The sequence below is a fragment of the Sphaerodactylus townsendi genome, linkage group LG06 (assembly GCF_021028975.2).
Source record: "Sphaerodactylus townsendi isolate TG3544 linkage group LG06, MPM_Stown_v2.3, whole genome shotgun sequence".
NCBI lineage: Eukaryota > Metazoa > Chordata > Lepidosauria > Squamata > Sphaerodactylidae > Sphaerodactylus > Sphaerodactylus townsendi.
Window position 1 is genome coordinate 115,108,300 of NC_059430.1, and position 21,253 is coordinate 115,129,552.

Below are 21,253 nucleotides of genomic sequence, written 5' to 3' on the forward strand. Positions count from 1 at the left end.
GTTCTTGTCTGAGAACTAACAATCCTGCCCATCAATACATATTTTGAAACACTTCATACAAAATCGTGATAACAACAAAACTCTAGGGTTGACACACACATATCCCTGAACTAAATAAGACTTTTCTACACACCACAGTCATTATCCTCCATAAATTACTGTTTATTCATATCACTGTGTGAAAACTGTAGGGAGGGGGTATAGCTGGTTGATCCATTGACCTGTAAAAGATGCCCTTCCAAAGGCAATCAGAATGACCAAGGAGTTGTAGCAACTTCCCTTCCTTAGATAGAGCAAAAATCACTTTGTTTCTGCGAATTTGGGTGTGTAATCTGCCTTGAGTCTCAATGAGAAAGGCGGATTGTATAAAGTAAATAAAGAAACGCTAGATCCCTTTTTACTCTTTATAGACTGCTATTTATCATTTCTGAAATACAAATATTTCATTAGGAAGTTTTGATTTTCTTCAGTGGCAGCTGAAAGCGGCAATATGAATGTAGGGTGGTGACGAAAGGCAGTTAAACCGGCGCCCAACGCTCCGAATTGCGTCGCCTGTCAATCACTGCGCTTATCGCCTGACGCAGGCGCGTAGCAAACTCCGGAACTCCGGAAAGGAGCGCTGCCTCGCGAAGAGCGCCTGTGCCAGCGACGGCGCCTGCGCAACAGCTGGAAAATGAAGGTGGCGGTGACTGGTTGCTGCCATGGCGCGCTGGATAAGATGTACGAGACGCTCGCGCTGATGGAGCAGCGCCACGGGCACGCGCTGCCGGACCTGCTCCTCTGCACCGGGGACTTCCAAGCCGTCCGCGACTCGGCCGATCTGCAGTGTATGGCCGTGCCCCCCAAATACCGGCAGATGGGAGGCTTCGCACAGTGAGTGGTCTGGAGTTTCCTTTGAGTTGGGATTCCTCCCGGGGGTGTACTTGGCTTGCCAGGACGGAGCGTGGTTACGTAAGGCAAAGGATATCTCTAAGCATGAGCAGAGTGCAAGCAGACACAGGAGGGAGTGAGGTCCGATTCCCTCCTCTACCGTTTGACCACATGTCTTGGATTAGGAAATGTAAGGATGTCTCTGAGCATGTGCAGAGTGCAAGGTGGCTAACAGCAGACACAGGAGGGAGTGAGGTCCTGTTCCCTTCTCCCATTTGATCACATGTCTTGGGTTAGGAAATGTAAATATTGGTGGTTTCTAGGATGACCAGCTGAAGAATTATTGTAAAAAAAAAAGAATTATTGTAAAAATAAAAGCCCCTTAGAACCACAAAGGCTAATAGATTTATTGGAGTAGAAAGTATTACGAGGCTACTTTGTGAATTATTCTGTGTGCAGGCTCAACAACAAAGAATATTGTGGAGTATTTATTGAGATGTTTATTATTTCTTGTATGTCCAGTGGTTTCAAACAGCCTGCCTCCATTTAATCCTCACAGTATCCCCTGGGCTATAGGACTCACTTGGGCAGTGGTTCCCTGGTCTTTTCAACAGAAACAAGCTTGTCCAAAACAGCAGCTTTTTATTTACAAGAGGAGCAGCGTTGAACAACCATCAGTTTTAGCTAGCATGCAAGAACTGGGACCTGAAACCAAGAGCTCCCCCCAATAGGGCCAAACTAAATCACACAGATAATAGGGGAGGAACAGACTGATCCATTACACACAGATAGGCACAGTAAATATACCACTATCCTCCCATTGACAGCCCTGTGAGGCTGGCCAGGTTGAGGGAGAGTGACTGGCCCAAGGTCTTCCATGGTCAAGTGGAGATTAAAACCTGGGTTTTCCAGTTGGTCATCTAACATGCTAACCATGATGCTATGGGTGTGCACTCAATATGTGATGCAGACGCATGCCCTGGCTGAAAAGGTCAGCTTGTGATGTTTCTATACCAAACTTGTTTGAGTACAGGAGGCACACAGTGACCACTTGCCACAGGAGCCACTGGTAATCATGCAAACTCACGTTTGGTGATCTTCATTGCACAGATCCCTAGAATCAGGATTTAAGTCTTCATTGATGATTGCCTCTTTGAAAATGTGTGGAAGGATTGCAGAAAGGAGATCTGTGACACATATGCATGTGAACAACCCACTTCACTCCAGGGAGGCAGCCAGGTTTACATGGCTAGGCCTACGCCTATACAATGGAACCTCGGTTTTCGTTGGTAATCTGTCCGAAAAGAATCGATGAAAACTGAAACCGATGAAAACCGAGGCAAACTTTTCCATAGGAATCAATGTAAATCCAATTAATCGTTCTAGGCATTCCAAAAAAAATACCAAAAAGACATTTTTTTTGTGAATAAACATAGTGTTTAATGCTGAAAACAGTAAGAAACAATAACACTAGGACCAGCTTCAGAGCCAGTGGACCAATGTCGTATCAGAAAGCTGTCCAAAGAGGTCTGTTTCTGACACCTCTTTAAGATTTGTCTGAAATGGGGCAAGACAGTGTCATTAAACAAGTGGCAGACACGGCCTGCAACAGCTTTGTCCAGGTGATTTTTCTCCACAAACCCCTGCACCTTACTGCAAATCGATGAAAACCGAGGTAAACTTATCAATGAAAACTGAAACCAATGAAAACCGAAAACAATGAAAACCGAGGTTCCACTGTATACTATTGTCCTCATAAAGTGTAAGTCCATACATTTCCTTCCCCCTGCCTATCAACTCCCAGTGCACTTTACAGAAACACTTCCCCTCCCCTGGATTGCATTGTTTGAATTTGCTGACCCATCCTTTGCTGCTTGGCTTTTGGGATGCTTTCCACTTTTTAAGTCCATGTGATGCATGCTTATGGGTATTTTTCCAGTCTCCCTTGCTGACATAAGATTTCCAAAACCTTCATGTTAGATAGACCTGAAGGGAACTATTTTAAATGTCCACTCTGCACGGAATGTGCTAGGTGACTTTGAACCAGTCATTTTCTCTCAGCCTAATCTACTTTGTGAGGTTCTACTTCACAGGGTTGTTGTGTGTCTGTGGGGGGGTATAAGCATATATACCTCACTTGTCCCCTTGGAGGAAAAGTGGATCACAAACTTCCTAATAAATGCATCTTCCTCCATGCCTCCAGCTGTTGTTTCTTTTGAGAGACATTTAAGAACATAAGAACATAAGAACAAGCCAGCTGGATCAGACCAGAGTCCATCTAGTCCAGCTCTCTGCTACTCGCAGTGGCCCACCAGGTGCCTTTGGGAGCTCACATGTAGGATGTGAACGCAATGGCCTTCTGCGGCTGTTGCTCCTGAGCACCTGGACTGTTGAGGCATTTGCAATCTCAGATCAAAGAGGATCAAGATTGGTAGTCATAAATCGACTTCTCCTTCATAAATCTGTCCATTTGGGTTTATTCTGAGCAGGAAATGAGAAGAAGCTCAAAGATGTTGGTTGTGGTGGGTTTTCCGGGCTGTGTGGCCGTGGTCTGGTAGATCTTGTTCAAGACCATGGCCACACAGCCCAGAAAAACCACCACAACCAGTTGAATCTGGCCGTGAAAGCTTTTGACAATACACTCAAATATGTTGTTTCTTTCTCACCTTTGCCTAAGGCCCTTGGGCTTTTGATTGTGTTCTCCTAGGTACTATTCTGGAGAGAAGAAGGCTCCGGTCTTGACCATCTTTATTGGGGGAAACCACGAAGCCTCCAACCATTTGCAAGAACTCCCATATGGCGGATGGGTCGCACCAAATATCTACTACCTTGGTATTAAATTGGGTTTCCTATTCTGATGGCTGGTGTTGTCTGCTTCCTGACTTAGGTGGCCCAGGCTAGCCTGATCTTCTCAGATCTCAGAAGCTAAGCAGGGTCAGCCCTGATGAGTATTTGGGTGGAACCAATGGCATGGAAGTCCGGGGTCCAGCTAACGGCAAGCCATCTCTGAACACCTCTTGGCTTGAAAACCCCACAAGGTCGCCACAAGTGGGCTGTGACTTGATGGCATTGTGCATCCCCAGTGTCTGCTCTCACTGACAGCGGAGGGGTCATTCACATTGTCTGCTTCCTGATGTTTCGAACTGGAGATGCTGAGATTGAACCTGGGATCTTTGGCCTCCAAAGCAAGGTGTTCTGTTGCTGAGCCACAGCGCCTCCTAATGGCTAAACCCATCAACTTCCTTGATGAAGTGGAAGGAAGCCGTGTTGCAAGGAGTGGGATGCTGCGATTGAAAAGTGAAATAAAAATCAGTGTAGCAGGGAATAATTGCCAATACTACCTACTGACATCTTTTCCGGCATCCGCCAAACATTTTTAGAAAGTGGGCAGGACTAGGCGGGGCTTTTTGGCCAACACGGCTTCTGATCCGCCCCCAGAGATTGGATTGGCTGTGCAGAGTTTTAAAAATGTTGCTTTGGCAGCAGCTGCCACCGCAGCACCCGGATCTTCAGTGTGTGACAGGAGATAAGTTGCGGAAGCCATTTTGTGGCTGGTTCTGCCTCCTGCGGCAGCCATTTTGGCCCCTGTTCTGTGAATGTGCCTGCCACACACACCAAAGGTGCCTCCAGGCCCCAAAATGTTGTGGACCCATGGTTTCAAGGACCTGTGTGTAATAGTTCATGCTGTGAAGCACCTGGTCCATGTGTGGTGTTCCACCTTGGCTCTGACTGACCTTTGGCAGGATGCCTGTGGGGTGGTCAACTTGGGGTCCTTCACATGGTGTGCCTGTTACCCTCCAATCAGGATGTGTAGAAAATGTTGACTTTTATAACATTGACTGAAACACTTTACAGAACCAAAATCACGTCAACAGGGAAGTCTGCTGATTGCCCCTTCCATTTTCCCCAGATGCCATCTGATTCAGTCTTAAAGGGGCAGTGGCATATAAACAACCAAATATGAAACTTACGTCCATTGTTACTTCTGTCACATGCACACAGTGTGGCAGTAGCGGAGTGAGCTTCAACGCGTGCCATGCTTTATCAATGGCTTCGTAACGTCCACATTTTTGTGGCTCCCATCTAGTTGCACAAATGGATCCTTCTGGTAGACTATATACATGCCTGAATTTATGCCTTCCTGTGCCCAACTCCCTTTCCCTTCATGAGACCGGGCCTGCTGCCTTAATTGAACCCAGGGCCAACCTGTGTGAGCACACCTGTTCCCTGCAAAACTGCCCTGTCTAACACTGCAGGGGATCCCCTGTATCCGGAGAGGTTACTCCTCTGAGTTCAGAACGAGAGGTCAAGTCACTAGTGGCTCTTTTTGGGCACTGTTTGTGAATGTGCCTGCCACACATCAGAATTCCAGAGGTGCACTGTTTATTGGGCACTGTTTTTTCTGCTCAAAGGTGACTCTTTTGGGACACTGTGGACTTGAATACAGGATGTCTGAAAGACCCAAAAGTAGCAAATGATTTCTGGGGATGGCAGAGGTGGGGGCCCAAGACAAAGGCATGGTTGGGCAGAGCATATATTGGTAGCTTTTACAGACATCGTTGTCTTGCTTTCATTGAATAATGTAACCTTTTATCTTTTCAGGATATGCTGGAGTAGTAAGATACCGCGGGGTACGAATCGGTGGGATCTCTGGCATTTTCAAATCTCATGACTACAAAAGAGGTATTTCTGCAGACTGCTGTTAAAATCCGGATTTCTTTATTAGCTGAGGTGCATACAGGTGGATTGCTAGTCTCGTCTCTTGTAGGTGATCCTGTTTCCTGGTAGGTAGTGTGTAGCATTCCCAGGTATGCCACACTCTCCTGGCATTCCCAGGTATGGCTCCCACCTGGTGGAATGGGTGGCCTGAGGAGGTCAGGAAGATGCCCACACTTTTGTTGTTCCTCAGAATGTGTAAAACGGAAATGGTCAGAAAGGCTTTTTCATCACAGGAACCAGACTATTTATTGCAATGCTTGTTGTATATTATTTTATGTTTGTGCACTGTGTAATTCTTGTAATCTATGTATCGTCGAAGGCTTTCACGGCTGGATTCAACTGGCTGTTGTGGGTTTTCCAAGCTGTGTGGCCGTGGGAGATCTTGTTCCTAACGTTTCACCTGCATCTGTGGCTGGCATCTTCAGAGGTGTATCACAGAGAGAAGTCTGTTACACATTGTGTCCAGTGAGAAGGGAATGTTTTAGTGGGGTAAGGTCTACATTGGAACTACAAAACGCAGCATTCAGACTCATATTAAGGAGCATGGAAGACACTGTCAGCTTAACCATCCTGAAAAATCTGCAGTCGCAGAACATGCTCTAAACAAAACTGGACATAACATTCTATTTGAAAATATCAAAATTCCGGACAACTTGGAAGGTTACTATGTCAGACTACACAGGGAGGCAATTGAAATTCATAAACACCAAGAAAACTTCAACAAGAAGGAAGAGACTTTGAGAATTAACAAAACTTGGCTACCAGTAATTAAAAACACCAGAATCAAAGGCCAAGGGCATGCTGGGTTCATGGACAATGGACTCCACCTTACTGATTTGTTCCCCATCTTGGGACAGGGACAATATATACCCCATTAAACATTCCCTTCTCGCTGGACACAGTGTGTAACACTTCCCTCTGTAATACACTTCTGAAGATGTCAACCACAGATACAGGCGAAACTTTAGGAACAAGATCCACCAGACCACGGCCACACACCCTGGAAAACCCACCACAACCAACTTACCGATTGGTTCCCCACCCTGGGACATGGACAATATATACTAAAACTTTCCCTTCTTGCTGAACACAGTGTGTAACAGACTTCCCTCTGTGATACACCTCAGAAGATGCCAGCCACAGATGCAGGCGGAATGTTAGGAACAAGATCTACCAGATCACGTCTTGTAATCTAGCTTTATAAATTGCTGTTTTTGAATTTTTTACGATATGTTTTTTTAAAAGTGCATTGTTTTCTGATGATGTCATCTGCCTTGAGTCTTAGTGAGGCAGTTGGATTATAAATAAAGCAAATAAAAAATAATCATAGCACAGATTTGGTCCTTGTAACTAACATTTTGTTGCCCATTTCAGGCCACTTTGAGTGTCCCCCTTACAACCAGAATACCCTGAGAAGTGTCTACCATGTGAGAAATATCGAAGTTTTCAAGCTCAAGCAGGTTAGCATAAATTCTGGCTTCAGTTCCAAGGCCGTCTTGAAGGATGTTCAGTGGGGTAGCAACATGCCAGCAGGGACTGATGGGAGTTGTAGTCCATGAAAATCTGAAGCTCCAGAGTTGGACACCCCCGGATTAAGTATTTGTACGTAGAAAAGAAACTCACACAAATCTTATTCAACTACTTCTGACCAGCTAGCACTGTCTCCTACTCCACCCTCCAATTGCCCTCCTGGAACATATTATCAGTAAAAGATTCAAAGCCTTGTCTAACACCTTGCTACCAAATTGAACTCCAGCTGTCTGATTCGATTTTTAAAAATTCTTTGGTGATTTGCATCCTTTGAGCCGGCGCGGTGTAGTGAATGAACAGAAACCTTTAATGGCATTCAGATAGCAACAATGATACATACTTTTAAAAAATAGAAATTTGTAAAAAAAACAAAAACCCATACAACAAAATAGGGATCTATATTTAAAAAATCCTCTAAAACACAGGTGTCAAACTTGCGCCCCTCCAGTTGTTATGGACTACAGTTCCCATCATCCCCTGCCAGCATCATGCTGGCAGGGGATGATGGGAACCGTAGTCCATAACATTTGGAGGGCCGCGAGTTTGACACCTATGCTCTAAAATGATGATTTAAAAACTGAATAAAATGTTTCAAAAATTACATTAAGAGCACCATGCAATTGCAATACAGAGGAACCTGGCAGTCAACTCTTAAGACTTCTCTTGAGCTATTGTCCAAAAGGAAGAGTGTTTTCTGTTGGTCTGTGAGAATGTTGTTGTTGATCAACAGAGGAGCCAGGAACTTCCTCCTAACTGCGTTATATAAAGGACAATTGTGGGGGATATGACGAACTGACTTCACAAATCATGTTACAAACGCAAAGCCTTTCATGACATGGCATTTTCATCTCCCGGTGTAGTGGTGAAGAGAGGTGGACTCTAAACAGGAGAACTGGATTTGGTTCCCCACTCCTCGTCCTGAAATCTGCTGGGTGGCCTTGGGCCAGTCACAGTGCTTTCATAATTCTCTCAGCCCATACAGAAATGGGCAGTGGAAAACCATTTCTGAGCTTCGCTTCTCTTGGAAATTCTACCACTGGGGTTGTCAAACATGCAGCCCAGGGGGCAGATAATGGCCCCTTGAGCGGACTTACCAGGCTGTGAGGCAGCTGAGGCAACCCCTTCCCCTTGCAACCGATCTGTCCTTGTGAGCCTGCTGCAGGCTCGCCAGTCCACGCACCCACCCTACCCCACTCCCAATCAGGTCTGGCAAGCCCAATGCAGTCTCACCAACTGAGGCAAACCTTGCCCCCCCACGCCCCACACTACTGATCTGAGCAGGCAAGCCTGTTGTGGGCTTGGCAGCCAAGGCAACCCCCCCTTCCCCCAAGTCCTCGTCTGCCAAGTCATGTTTGTGTCATATCCGGCCCTTGTAACAAATGAGTTTGACGCTCCTGCCCTGCAGGGTTGCCAAAAGTCAGCTGTGACTTGTCAGAGCGCACAAACACACACCCTGCCTTGCTTTGTTGCTGTATGCAATTTAGAACCAAGCAGCGAAGACAGCGTAGCAGGTGAGAAGTCCCTGTTGCAAATGTTATATTCCTACTTTTTAAAAAAATGATATTTTCTACAAAGCGAAGAAAGGATCGGTGACCATTCTGGAAGTAAATAGCAGAGTTGTTTGCCTAAGCTTGCTGGGGAGCTGATTGCAAAAAATAGGTGCAACTGCTGAAAAGACCCCGTTTCTCTCAGTCACGCATCTGACTTGGTGGTAGGAGAGAGCTGCCAAGAAACTCTGTTTTTTAATCTTGGACTCTTAGGTTTTATCTTATTTGTTTATTTAAAAGAAAAAATGATTAATGTAACTTTTAAAAAAGACCTAGTGGATAATTGATATTGTCACTAGAGAAAGCAGACTTCAAAAACTGTCACATAGAATTCTTATGTAACTGCCAAGACTCATAGGTTAAACTTTGCTTCACCTTTTACATGACTTTTAAAATTAAAAATTGAATTACCCCATATGTCCCTACACGACCCTACATGGGTCGTGGCCTCCACTCGGCTGGCCTCCACTCGGGCCAAGGCCTTTACGGCTCTGGCCCCAGCCTGGTGGAACACTCTTACTCCAGCTGTCTGGGCCCTGCGGGATCTTGGTGAGTTCCACAGGGCCTGTAACACTGAGTTGTTCCACCGGGCTTTTGAAGGGGCTGGCCGCTGATGTGCGCCCCTCTTGTTTTCCATCTGGGTCCCTTTCACACCATGGGGCCCATCATTCCCCCCTCTTGGGAAGGTTTTATAAGGTTTTTAATGTTGGATGCCACCACTTGTATTGTACACTGTATTTTAATGGGTTTAATTTATGGTTAATGGAGCTTATATTATTTATAATTTGTATTTGTTCTGTCCTCCACTTGTTTCTTGGTTATATCTTACATTGTTCACCGCCCAGAGCCCTTCAGGGGAGTGGCGGTATATAAAATTAATAATAAATAAATAAATAAAATAATTGGATTTCTAGGCCACCCTTTTCCTGGTGGGCTCAGGGCAGCTTACAACAACGACCATAAAATCCACATAATTCCTACAAAAATACATCCAGTGGCCCCTTAACCAATTCCTGAAATAAGAGCGGAAGGGTGGAGGGGCAGGAGGGAATGCCGTTGCTGCCCTCTGCAGAATAGCTCTGTCTTACAAGCACTGCAGAACTGTGACCAATCTCACAGGGCCAGGGTCTTATTTGACAGAACATTACACCAGGCTGGAGCCGGAGGTGAAAATACCCTAGCCCTGGTTGAGAACAGCCTTTCGGACCAGGAATCACCAATAAGTTGTTTTCAGTGGAGCAAAATGCTCCCTTGGGGATATATCTGGAGAGGTGGTCTCACGGGTATGAAGGTCCCAAACAGCTCAAGGTGTAAAGGTTAGTACCAAAACCTTGAACCTGACTTGGTACTCAACTGGAAGCCACTGCAGCTGGCAGAACACCGGATAAATTTGCTCATGCCATGACGTTCCTGAAGGGACATGCTGGTAGCAGCTACTGCATCTCATTCATGTTTTGCTTTCTTTTGGGGGTGAGCAGCTGAAGCAGCCCATGGATATCTTCATGTCCCACGACTGGCCCAGAGGCATATATCATTACGGGAACAAGAACTTGCTACTGAAGAAGAAATCTTTTTTCCAACAAGAAGTGGAAGACAACACCTTGGGAAGCCCAGCCGCGTCGGAACTTCTGCAGCACTTGAAGCCCACGTACTGGTTCGCTGCACACCTTCACGTCAAGTTCGCAGCCATAATGCAGCACGAGGTAAGGAAGCAGGGAGAACGTGGCTGCGTATATGTCCGGATTCGCATGCGTTTATGATGAAGGTTCCGCAAGGGGGGTTGGTGGAGAACAATTCTTTCCTATTTTTAAAGAATAAACAGAGTCTCTTCTTAGAATCCCTTGCAGCAGGTAAAATATATGCTTTTTGTGAGATTTTGGGACAGCCTTGTTTCAGCTGCCAGGCCCATATATTTCCTTGAGAACGAAGCTGAAATCTTCATTGATGGCCATAGTTCAGTCATAACTTACAACATGAAGATTTTGCAAAATCCAGTTGTTGCTTGGTAAGTTGGGAGACGTCGCATCAAGAGCAAACAAGATGTACTGGAAAAGATAATAAGGCCAAGAAAAGTCGGAAGCAGTAGGAAACGAGAAAGACTCAACATGAGGTGGATTGACTCAGTTAAGGACATCATGACCTTCAGTTTAGAAGGCTTGAACACAGGATGATTTGGGGCTCATACATTTGTGTGTGTGTGTACATGAAGTGCTGTCAAGTTGCAGCTGACATGGCAACTCAGTAGGGTTTTCAAGGCAAGAGACTTTACAGAGGTGGTTTTTTTTCCATTGCCTTCCTCTTCATAACGATAGTAATAATGCTTGGCGGTCTCCCATCTAAATATTCACCTGGGACGACCCTGCTTAACTTCTGAAATCTGATGTGTTTGGGCTAGACTGGGCCTTCATTGGCTCCTTCTGCACATGCAGAATAATGCACTTTCAATCCACTTTCAATGCACTTTGAAGTTGGATTTCACTGTGCGGAATAGCAAAATCCACTTGCAAACAATTGTGAAAGTGGATTATTTTGTGCATTATTTTGTTCATGTGCGGAAGGGACCTAAGACAGGGCCATTAATTCATAGGGTTCCCATAATTCAAAAGCAACTGAACTGCATATAACACACATACCAGATGGAATCCTTCTGCTGTGGGCTAGATTTTTACCTCCCCTCCCCAAAGAAATGACAAAAGAATGTACATAAAGGTGTAATTATTACATCTGTTCCAACTTCTCTGACCTTTTTGCAAGAAGGGGGGTTGTGAGGAATGAATATACATTGTCCTGTGTTGTTGCTTCCAAGTGGTGTCTCTTCTCTGTTTTATGCTAATGGCCACATGTGCATATTACACATCCTTACTCCTGCTTTCTAGGCCAATGACAGCGAGCAGGAGCCCAAAACGACAAAATTTCTGGCCCTGGATAAATGCTTGCCTCATCGAGACTTCCTTCAGGTAAGACTATCTAGAATGTTCTGTCCCTTCACCTAATACTGGCATGGTTGACCTTCCTTATGATCAGGCAAGCAGTGAAAATGGGCAGACAGGTTCACACTTTGTTACGGACTCCTCATGTATATGAAAAAATACAACTTCTTAAATGAACTGAAAGGAAATTGGGGGGGTGGGGGAATCAGACCAAGCTCCAGAGCAGCTTGATGAGGCCTGAATTTGTTCTGTAAGGCCCAAAATATTTAGAGGAGCTCAGAGTGTCTGTTAAATTGGCCTGCCTGAAGCCCCTGAGACTTGACAGAATCTTGGAAGAGATTTTTTTGAAGGGTGACCTTCAAGTTATTCCTCCTCCTTGTGATGCCTGGCAGATCCTCAGCTTGTTCTGATACGCATTGTCAGGCCTGAGAGAGATAGGATTGTTTTTAAAATGGCTGCCGTCTGAAGAGTGTATTGGTCTGTTTTGTGAGGAGATAGCTCACTGTTTTTGAAACTGAAGAGCAGGGTCTTCCTTTGATGGGAATAAGGAATTATTCACCGGTCTTTGTCATTGTCCTTTCTTAAAGTGGGTATTAAAAACCCAACAGGGCAAATGGATTTTTGGGCAGCGTGGAGGGCGTTGTTTGTTGGGAAAGTTGGCACAGTGGGGGAAAGAGATGATTCCTCTACTCTAGTACTAAGCCCTAACCCAAATTGGAGCCTTCAAAACTGTAAGACCTGGTGAAACACACTCCCCAATGATATTTGGGCCTTGTGGGATCTATCTCAGTTCCATAGGACTTGTAAAGCAGACCTGTAAAGTTCCGCTGGACCTTCTCTTTTGGGCCAGCCGGGCACCCCTTTTGATATCGTTTCTTGATCACGCCTGGGGTATGATGCACATGCCTGCTCCTTTGTACTGTTAGGTTTTTGAGCCATCTTGAAATTGTAATTTAACTGGTTTTATACAGGTTTTGGTATTTAAATTTGTTTTTATATTTTTATTTTGTGATTTTGTGCTGTTTTTATTATGTATTCTATGTAAAACCGCCCTGAGTCCTTCGGGAGAGTGGGCGGGGTATAAGTGTAATAAAGAAAGAAATAAAGAAATGAAAAGCTTTAACCAGCTGCCATGTATTGTCTTTCCAGTTCCTGATATGCAGAGCAATTCAGTGCATTTCACCCTTGCAAGTCAGTTGACTTCAATGGGCTTAGAAGGATGTGCTGCATATTACTGTTAATCCACCATATCAGAACAAAAGGGAGGTGCAATAGAAGGCACAAACAGAAACCACCTTGCCCCAGTCGGCTATCAGTACTCCGTACTGAATAACTCAAAATAAACTTTGCTGTCCACTCCAAGTGCCTACAAAACTCTCATTTACTCCTCATAAACATAAGGTACTCCTCTTCACATTCATATGCACAACAATTGGGAAACACACAATCCTCAGACAGTTCTCACGACTTAACAGTCTAATTAAACCAAGATGCAAGTCACGTCTTGACAATCTTATAGAAATTCTAATCTCAAAGGGGTAAGAGTGCCAAGCTGAGCAGTCCAGCAGACTGGTCTGTCCCTCGTTTCTGACCAGACCTCATAATCTTCATGGATCCGTGAAATTGAGATTCTGAATGGTGGAACATAATCATTGGGAAACTCACCTTATTAGGTCTTTCCCTGGAGGAGTGGGTGATGAGGAACCCCCAAGAAATATACAGTCTAATAGACTACTTGATCAGAAATATACAGCCTAATAGACTACTTGATCAGAAACAGCAATATTTAATCAGCCATGCAACAACATCATGCTCCCCATTGCACCTTGGTATCAACCCTGATGCGGGCAAGATAGCCAATTATCGATTACAAATTCTAGATCCCAAACAGCGCTGGGTTCTGACTAGAGCCAGATACAACGTCTTCTCCCCTGCCCTTTTACAAGGCCGGATTGGGAAGCTGCTGCTATTGGATCGAGCAGGGGTCTGCAACCAGATGTTCTCTCCAGATGTTCACGGACTACACTTCCCATCAGCCCCTGCCAGCATGGCCATGAACATCTGGAGAGCCACAGGTTGCAGACCCCTGGGATAGAGTATGCCCATGTTGTCCTTGGTGGAAACATTGGAGCATATTCTATGTCACTGCCCGAGATATAACCCACTGAGGGAAACCCTATTATTATCAATTATGGGTAAAGCGTCTCCCAAAGTGTGCATGGTAAAACTACTTAATAGTAATGATCCTCTGATCTTAGGGAAAACAGCCAACTACTTGTTGCAGGTCATGTCGTTCAGAGAAATTTAATATTACATGTTACCCTTTTCTCTTGTTGTAATAATATTTTGTATAAATATGCCTAATAAAGGTTTTTGAATTTGAAAATTGAGCTCTTTCTGCTCCTATGTGCACGAGTTGGCCCTTATCAGTATACTTATTCCAATTTCCTTCAGGACAGCCATTTCAATACTTTTCTCTCAGGACTAATGTGAATTTGAGTATGATATTCAAGAGGAGTATCTCATGTTTATGAGGAGTAAATCAGAGTTTTGTAGGCACCCTGAGGTATACAGCAAAGTTTCGTTTGAGTTGGGGTGTTGTGTGGTTTCTGGGCTGTATGGCTTCCCACGGAGATTGGAAAAACCACAGATCAGGAAAGCACACCTATTCTTTTGAGTTATTCAGTACTAAGTACTGATAGCCAACTAGAGCAACGTGGTTTATGTTTGTGCGTTGCAGTGTAACACTTTGTGGCCTGGCTTTCAATACAGAGTCTCTTGATCCTTCCAGAAGGAAAGGAGAGAAAAAGGCAAAGCATTGAGAGAAGCAAACTGAGGCCCTTTCCGCACGGGCCATTTACAGTGGCTCAGGGATGGCAAAAACGCCATCCCTGGGCAGCTGTTCACACAGGAGGCGCTGCTGGATCGCAGCAGCGCCGTCCTGGCCTCCCAGGAGCGGCGTGAAGCCGCTCCTAATAACCTCACTCATTTAGCGAGGTTATTCTAAAACCAGCCCGTCTTCCCATCCGGTGGCGAGTCGCGGTGCCGCACCGCTGGGAGAAACGGCACTTTCCCGCATCCCCCCCACTCACCTGTGGTCCTCCAAGCGTGCTCTGGAGGCTGTTCCGGACCACGCCCACACTGCCCTCCAAAGCACTCCATGGAGTGGAGGAGGGGCGGTGTGTGGCGAGATCCCTGACTACCTCCAGAAGCTGACTGGAAGGAGCGAGGTGAGTGAGAGAAACAGAAGAAGCTGACTCCGTCGCTGAAGCCACCTCTTCTGCACTGGCTTCTGCGGGGCTGCTCGCACGCTCCCGTGCAAATGGCCCCCATCCCTCCACCGGCATAATTTCCTATGTCTTCCTGCTGAAAGAGGGCAGAGATGGGGCTTCCTAACTACTGGTGGGTGTTTTTTTTAAGATTGTAGAGATCAAGCATGACCCCAGCGCCTCGGACTCCCTGGAGTACGACCCAGAATGGCTTGGTGTTCTCAAAGCAACTAACAACCTCGTCAACGTGTCTCCAAACTCTTGGAATATGCCTGAAAACAACGGACTGCATGCCAAGTAAGTAGAATGGAGGGCATTTTCAAGGGGCTCAAGGTCTAGAGTTCTTATACTGTCAGAAGAAAATGTTAGTATGGAAAGTTGAGGTTCAGCAGTCAAGTAAATGGTATGCTTCCACATTAGAATGTAGTCCTGAACGAATATGAGAATTATCATTAATTTTTTATGCTCTGCCTTTGTCAAAACTGCTATTTTGTGCATTGTTGAACATGGTGCTTTGTTACAAGGGCATTGATAGTTCATTGAGTGCCTATCACCAATACTTGCCTTTTGCAGGGGATTAGGGCTAGATAGGCACTGGGATCCAGGTGGAGCATTCTATAATAGAGAAGGTCCGGCATGTTGATTTCTGTGGTGGAGGAATATACAACTCTACTACCAGTAACGTCTTTTTCTGAGGCTGACTATACCTGTAAACATTTGCTTGGTTAACATTCCAACATTCAGCTCAACATTCAGCCCTTGTGAATTGGCCCAAAATCTTCGCTTCTCAAATAATAAAACCAAGGCCTAGAGTCCGCTTCTAGAATAGACTTCCATGCATCTATAAGGTTTGTCTGTCCACTGTTTCTTCTTAAAGCACTCTGGTAGAGTAGATGGCAGAGGTAACCTTGGGAAGGTGGTACGCTATGTTTGGGATAGTTCGTAATCGTTTCTCTGGGAGATGGGCATCCAAAGTCTAGCGGAACAGCACTGCTTCCATCTGCTTTAGAATGTTCCTGTGTCTCTTCTGTGGGTCCTTTCCTACTGTTGCCAACCTACACACTTGGGAATTTTGTACTGGAGAGAAAAATACATTAATATGTGCTTAACTACTCATTCCCTTAGACCCGTGGTGGCTAACCTACAGCACTCCAGATGTAGCCACCCGTGGTGGCTAACCTACAGCACTCCAATTGGCCATGCTGGCAGGGGCTGATGGGAATTGTAGTCCATGAACATGTGGAGCGCCATAGGTTTGCCACCACTGCCTTAGACTCTCTTGGTTCATCTCTTCATTTCCACCCGCTAAGACAGTGTGTTATGGGATATTTCTGTCTCCCTTGCAATCCATCTTTCCGACAGAAGAGGAGTTTGGATTTATACCCCATCTTTCTCTCCTGTAAGGAGACTCAAGGTGGCTTACAAGCTCCTTTCCCTTCCTCTCCCCACAACAGACACCTTGTGAGGTAGGTGGGGCTGAGAGAGTTCAGAGAGGACTGTGACTAGCCCAAGGTCACCCAGCAGGAATGTGTAGGAGTGCAGAAACACATCTGGTTCACCAGATAAGCCTCTGCCACTCAGGTGGAGGAGTGGGCAATCAAACCCGATTCTCCAGATTAGAATCCGACTGCTCTTAACCACTACAGCACACTGGCTCTCTCAGAGTGGTTAATGAAGTTTAAAGAATATGTCTGTGGCTTTGGGAGTTGGTGAGGAAAAACAAATTGAAGGTCTGCTTTTTTTTAGTGTGACTTGCAGTGGGGAGTCTGGTTGCTGGTAAGGATGAAGAGCTAATCCATACTTTCTCTCAATAATTTTGGGAGAAGGGACAGCTAGGGTAGTCTAAGAGATGTTTGTGAGAGGGCAGGGTCAAGACAAGGCCAGGAAGCAGAGCCACGGTGACCAGACACAATGGCTGGTGATCTCGCTGGGTTACATTTGGTGGATCCCCTGTTCCTTTTTGCCTACCCAGCAGCCACTGCACTAAGGCAGCGATGGCGAACCTTTTCGAGACCGAGTGCCCAAATTGCAACCCATAACCCACTTATTTATCGCAAAGTGCCCACACGGCAATTTAACCTGAATACTGAGGTTTTAGTTTAGAAAAAACAGTTAGCTCCGAGGCGCATGTTACTCAGGAGTAAGCTTGGTGAAGCAACCGTGCAACTCTTCGAGTGGGTGAATCACGACTCTTGGAGGGTTTCCTCAGAAGCAAGCCTCATTGCCAGCAACCGAACTTACTCCCAGGTAAAGGATCATGCCCAGGCCAGCCTAGGTGTGTGTGTGTGATTCCCCCCCCCCCCCCCCGATGAACGCTGTGCACGTGTGCCCACAGAAAGGGCTCTGAGTGCCACCTCTGGCACCCGTGCCATAGGTTCGTCACTGCTGCACTAAAGGAAGACCTGCTGGAAAAAGAAAATGCAAGCAGTAATAAGCACCACTGGGACTAGTTGTAATGAGAGATCCCCTCCCTCCTCATGTGGAAGGAGCTGTACTAAACCATTTTCAAGGCTTTGCCTGTGCAATATTGATCAGCAGCAGAGTTCTCCAGGATTTACCTTATTAGAGGAGACTTACTATCTTTAACTCTTATAACACAAAAGAGTAGAGAATAAGGTTTGGCTCTCTGAGGCCAGAAAACTACCCAGAAGTCCTGTTTAACTGGGGTGCTGTGTGGTTTCCAGGTTGTATGGCCGTGTTCTAGCAGCATTCTCTACTGACGTTTCGCTTGCATCTGTGGCTGGCATCTTCAGAGGATCTGATGCCAGCCACAGATACTGGCAACGATCAGGAGAAAATGCTGCTAAACTAAACCATGACTCCCTAAAATCCCCACAACACCAATCCGGCCGTGAAAGCCTTCGACAATACAGTCCTGTTTAAGCTTTTATCTTCTATTGAGAAAAGAAAATATTATTTTTATTGAGAAATGAAAACACGTATAGGAATTGCAAAATTAACCCCCCAATTAACTGAGAAGAAAACTGGTTAAATTATTAGAGTTCCTAGCGTTGTTTAATCCTATTATTGCAAGTAATAGTTTTAAAAAACAAATCAGGTTTAAGCTTTTTTCCCTCCCTGTTTTTAGGATTATCAGAAAAGCTCAGGTTACTAAAAAAAAATCACCTAGAGATCTCACCTGTTCTGAGACTTTTAGCCAGAGAAATCTGATCTGGCTATCACAGGAGTGCATATTTACAGAGGAAAAAAAATCAGTCTTATCTTTCTCTAAATCACGTGGCTATATCTAGATATCCAGTTGGTTATCACTAAATATGAGCAACACAAGTGCAGATATGCTAAATCAGCAGGTGCATACAAGATATATATGTCTGGTATTTGCAGAAAAGACCACTCTCAACTCTTCCCCTTTATTAAAAAGCAAGTAATCTAACTTTTTTTCTGCAACGGTTCCAAATAATTATCCAAGATGAGGGTAGATCTAAGCATCAGAGTTCATTTACAGTTAAGAAGTGCACAAACTCTTGGTTAGCTTGCAAACTCAGCAAGACAAGGGGAGTGATACCATAGCTACCACTGCACAATAGCTAGTCTTTAAAAAATAGACATAAGAAGAAGAGGAGTTTGGATTTATACCCCACCTTTCTGTCCTGTAAGGAGACTCAAGGTGGCTTACAAACTCCTTTCTCTTCCTCTCCCCACAACAGACACTTTGTGAAGTAGGTGGGGCTGAGAGAGTTCAGAGAGGACTGTGACTAGCCCAAGGTCACCCAGCAGGAATGTGTAGGAGTGCAGAAACACATCTGGTTAACCAGATAAGCCTCTGCCACTCAGGTGGAGGAGTGGGGGATCAAATCCAGTTCTCCAGATTAGAATCCACCTGCTCTTAACCACTACACCACGCTGGGTCAAACGAGCAAGCTGTGTTGCCTAACTTTGAGTCACCTGCTTTCTGATTTCTTGCAGATGGGATTACAGTGTTACAGAAGAAGACATCAAGGCAGTGCTGGAAGAAGCCAACAACGACCTTCGGATTCCCCAGAACTTCAGTGCCGCAAGCTCTAATGGCAACAAATCGCAGCAGCGTGCGACACTGGTTCATAGAATCAATCCCCAGACTACAGAGTTCTGTGCCCGGTTTGGTCTGAATGACATCAACAGCAGAGTCCAGCAATTGAGAGAGGAGATATTGGTGCAGAGAGGGGAGGAGGAGGAGGAAGAGGAGGAGGAGGTAGACAGTACTGGCGAGGCCAGTGACTATAATACGGACGTGTCTGGGTTGACTACCTCTGTCAACCCTGACGAGATAATACTGGATGAAGAAGTCAGTGGTGAGGAAGAGCCAGACGACAACTTAGACCAGCAGTCTGACGCCACTTCCGCGGGTTCTGACCTCAGGAGACTGCCGAGCAGCATGAACGTATCGTCGGATGATGGCCTGGACAGTGCGGGCGCTGACCTGGCGCAGCTGAGTCGCGAACCCCAGGAGGGAGAGGAAGACTCCCCCAGCAAGCTCCTGAAGCGGACGGGCATCGAAGGCGAAGAAGAAAAGGGCGGCAAGAAGAAAATTAAAAGACGGAACCAGGCTATTTATGCATCACAGGATGAAGATGAGGTGGAATGAAGAGGCCCCATCTGTGCGACCTCAAAAGGCTTTTCTTGGACTGAGATATGTATCTGGCTTGGTGGAAGTTGTGGCAATACTAGATTGTTTTTTTGATGGTTTTTAATGGTGTCCACGAGTCCTATTTTTTTTTACAAACAAAACAGAACCTTTATAATATCGCAGAAACTTTATGGGAATAAATATCGGTGTGGTCGGTTACTTTTTTTTTTACCTAATCCATTACTTTTTTACAGGGACTTGCCAGTCTAAATGAGAGTCTTTTAAAAATGCTAGTATGTTTGAAGAAGGAGGTTCTTAGCGTTGATGGGAGTATAATGGATCAACCCACTTTACTTTTTGGGGCATTTTTTACAGCAATAGCATTCCTAGGTCTGAATCATTCAACTGGTTCGCTTTGCCTTCGCGGATTTCAAGAGGTCCGGATTTCTCAGGGAAGTCCCTCTTCAGTGCAGTGTAAAGGCGAAGAGCAGTTGACTGGGTTTGATTCCCCAATCCTCCACACGAGTGGCGGATTCTAATCTGGTGGATTCGTTTTCCCACTCCTGCACATGCAGCCTTTTGGGCGACCTTTGGCTCTCTTAGTACCACCTTCCTCACAAGGTGGGGAGAGGAAGGGAAGGAATTTGAGACTCCTTACGGTTGCGAAAAATGGGATTTAAATCCAAACTCTTCCTCTTCGTCTCTTCCAGTGGTGAAAGGTGGTATATTTGTATTGGCTGTAGGACCTCATAGGTTGTCTCACATGGGACATTCAAGCTGCTTCCATGGTGGGAGGGTGACTTTGAAGAGATATTTGCCACATACAATTGGCCTATGGGTGACTTCAGCATGTCAGAACTGGGGATTTGGGATACACTTAATACTATAATTTTCCATGATGATCTCTGTGTAAATCCTATAAAGAAACAAAAACAAAGCACGGTGTATGGACTTTCATACTGTCTGAAGGGTAAAGGATTATGTGTTGTAATACTAGTTGGATTTCAGCCTGGTGCTCCCCGGACAGCATAGTATGTGTCACATTGTTTCTTGGGGCCCACCTGCTCCTTTCCTAAATTTCCTCTTTCCCAAAGCAAAGAGAAGATCCTGGCTTTTCTCTACCTCCAGAGCAGAGCTTTGGAAAACTCACAGAGGCAATACTTTTGGGTCTGCAGCGAGTGCTGCTCAGAAAGTCCTGCCACCAGCACAGGAGGATATTGGCTTTGGAACGTCCCAACATTTTATAACTGCTGCTCCTTTGTGATGGTGCCCGTTAGTCCATAGTGCTCATAGAGTTACCAAGGTTAGAGACAGCATCGTACATGCTGTTAAGTGTGAAGTATAGTGACAAAGTGGAGACAGAGAAGAGAAGAAACTAGAGGGAAGAAGAAACTATGGTGTATGCACTAGAATTGGTATAGAGAGCACTGATTTCCTATAAACTTCATGTAACTCAATCAGCTGAGCATGTCTGCCAAGATCGAACTCTGTAGTTCCCCAAAAGTCAGGGCAGTCTAACAGACTGTTCTGACTAATGGCAGAAGCGAGTTGTTTTTCCTTCCTGAGAAGGGTAGCTCCATGTTTGGAGTGGTTAAGAGTACATTGCACTAGGATCTAGGGAGGACCAAGTTCAAATTCCCACTGAACCATGAATCTTGTTGGATAACCTTGGTTCCGTTGCCTTATCTCAATTCAATCTTTCCAGACCTGGGGTCAGCCTTAAGGCAACAATAGGGAAGCTGCTACATTGTAAACACATGACATTAAAGTCACATGACAGGAAGACGTGGTACTCTGCCTCTGTGTGAACAAGAGTCCTCT

The 21,253-nt window shown here is 45.4% G+C and overlaps 1 protein-coding gene across 1 annotated transcript; it reads left to right on the forward strand.

The window, feature by feature from the left end:
• Positions 1-619: 619 nt before the first annotated feature.
• DBR1 (debranching RNA lariats 1) lies at positions 620-20,369 on the forward strand. Its single transcript, XM_048501929.1, has 8 exons — positions 620-873; positions 3,578-3,702; positions 5,473-5,553; positions 6,964-7,049; positions 10,145-10,369; positions 11,543-11,623; positions 15,017-15,162; positions 18,793-20,369. Exons 1-8 carry the CDS (start codon positions 674-676, stop codon positions 19,448-19,450), a joined length of 1,602 nt encoding a protein of 533 aa, XP_048357886.1. The 5' UTR covers positions 620-673; the 3' UTR covers positions 19,451-20,369.
• Positions 20,370-21,253: the final 884 nt, after the last annotated feature.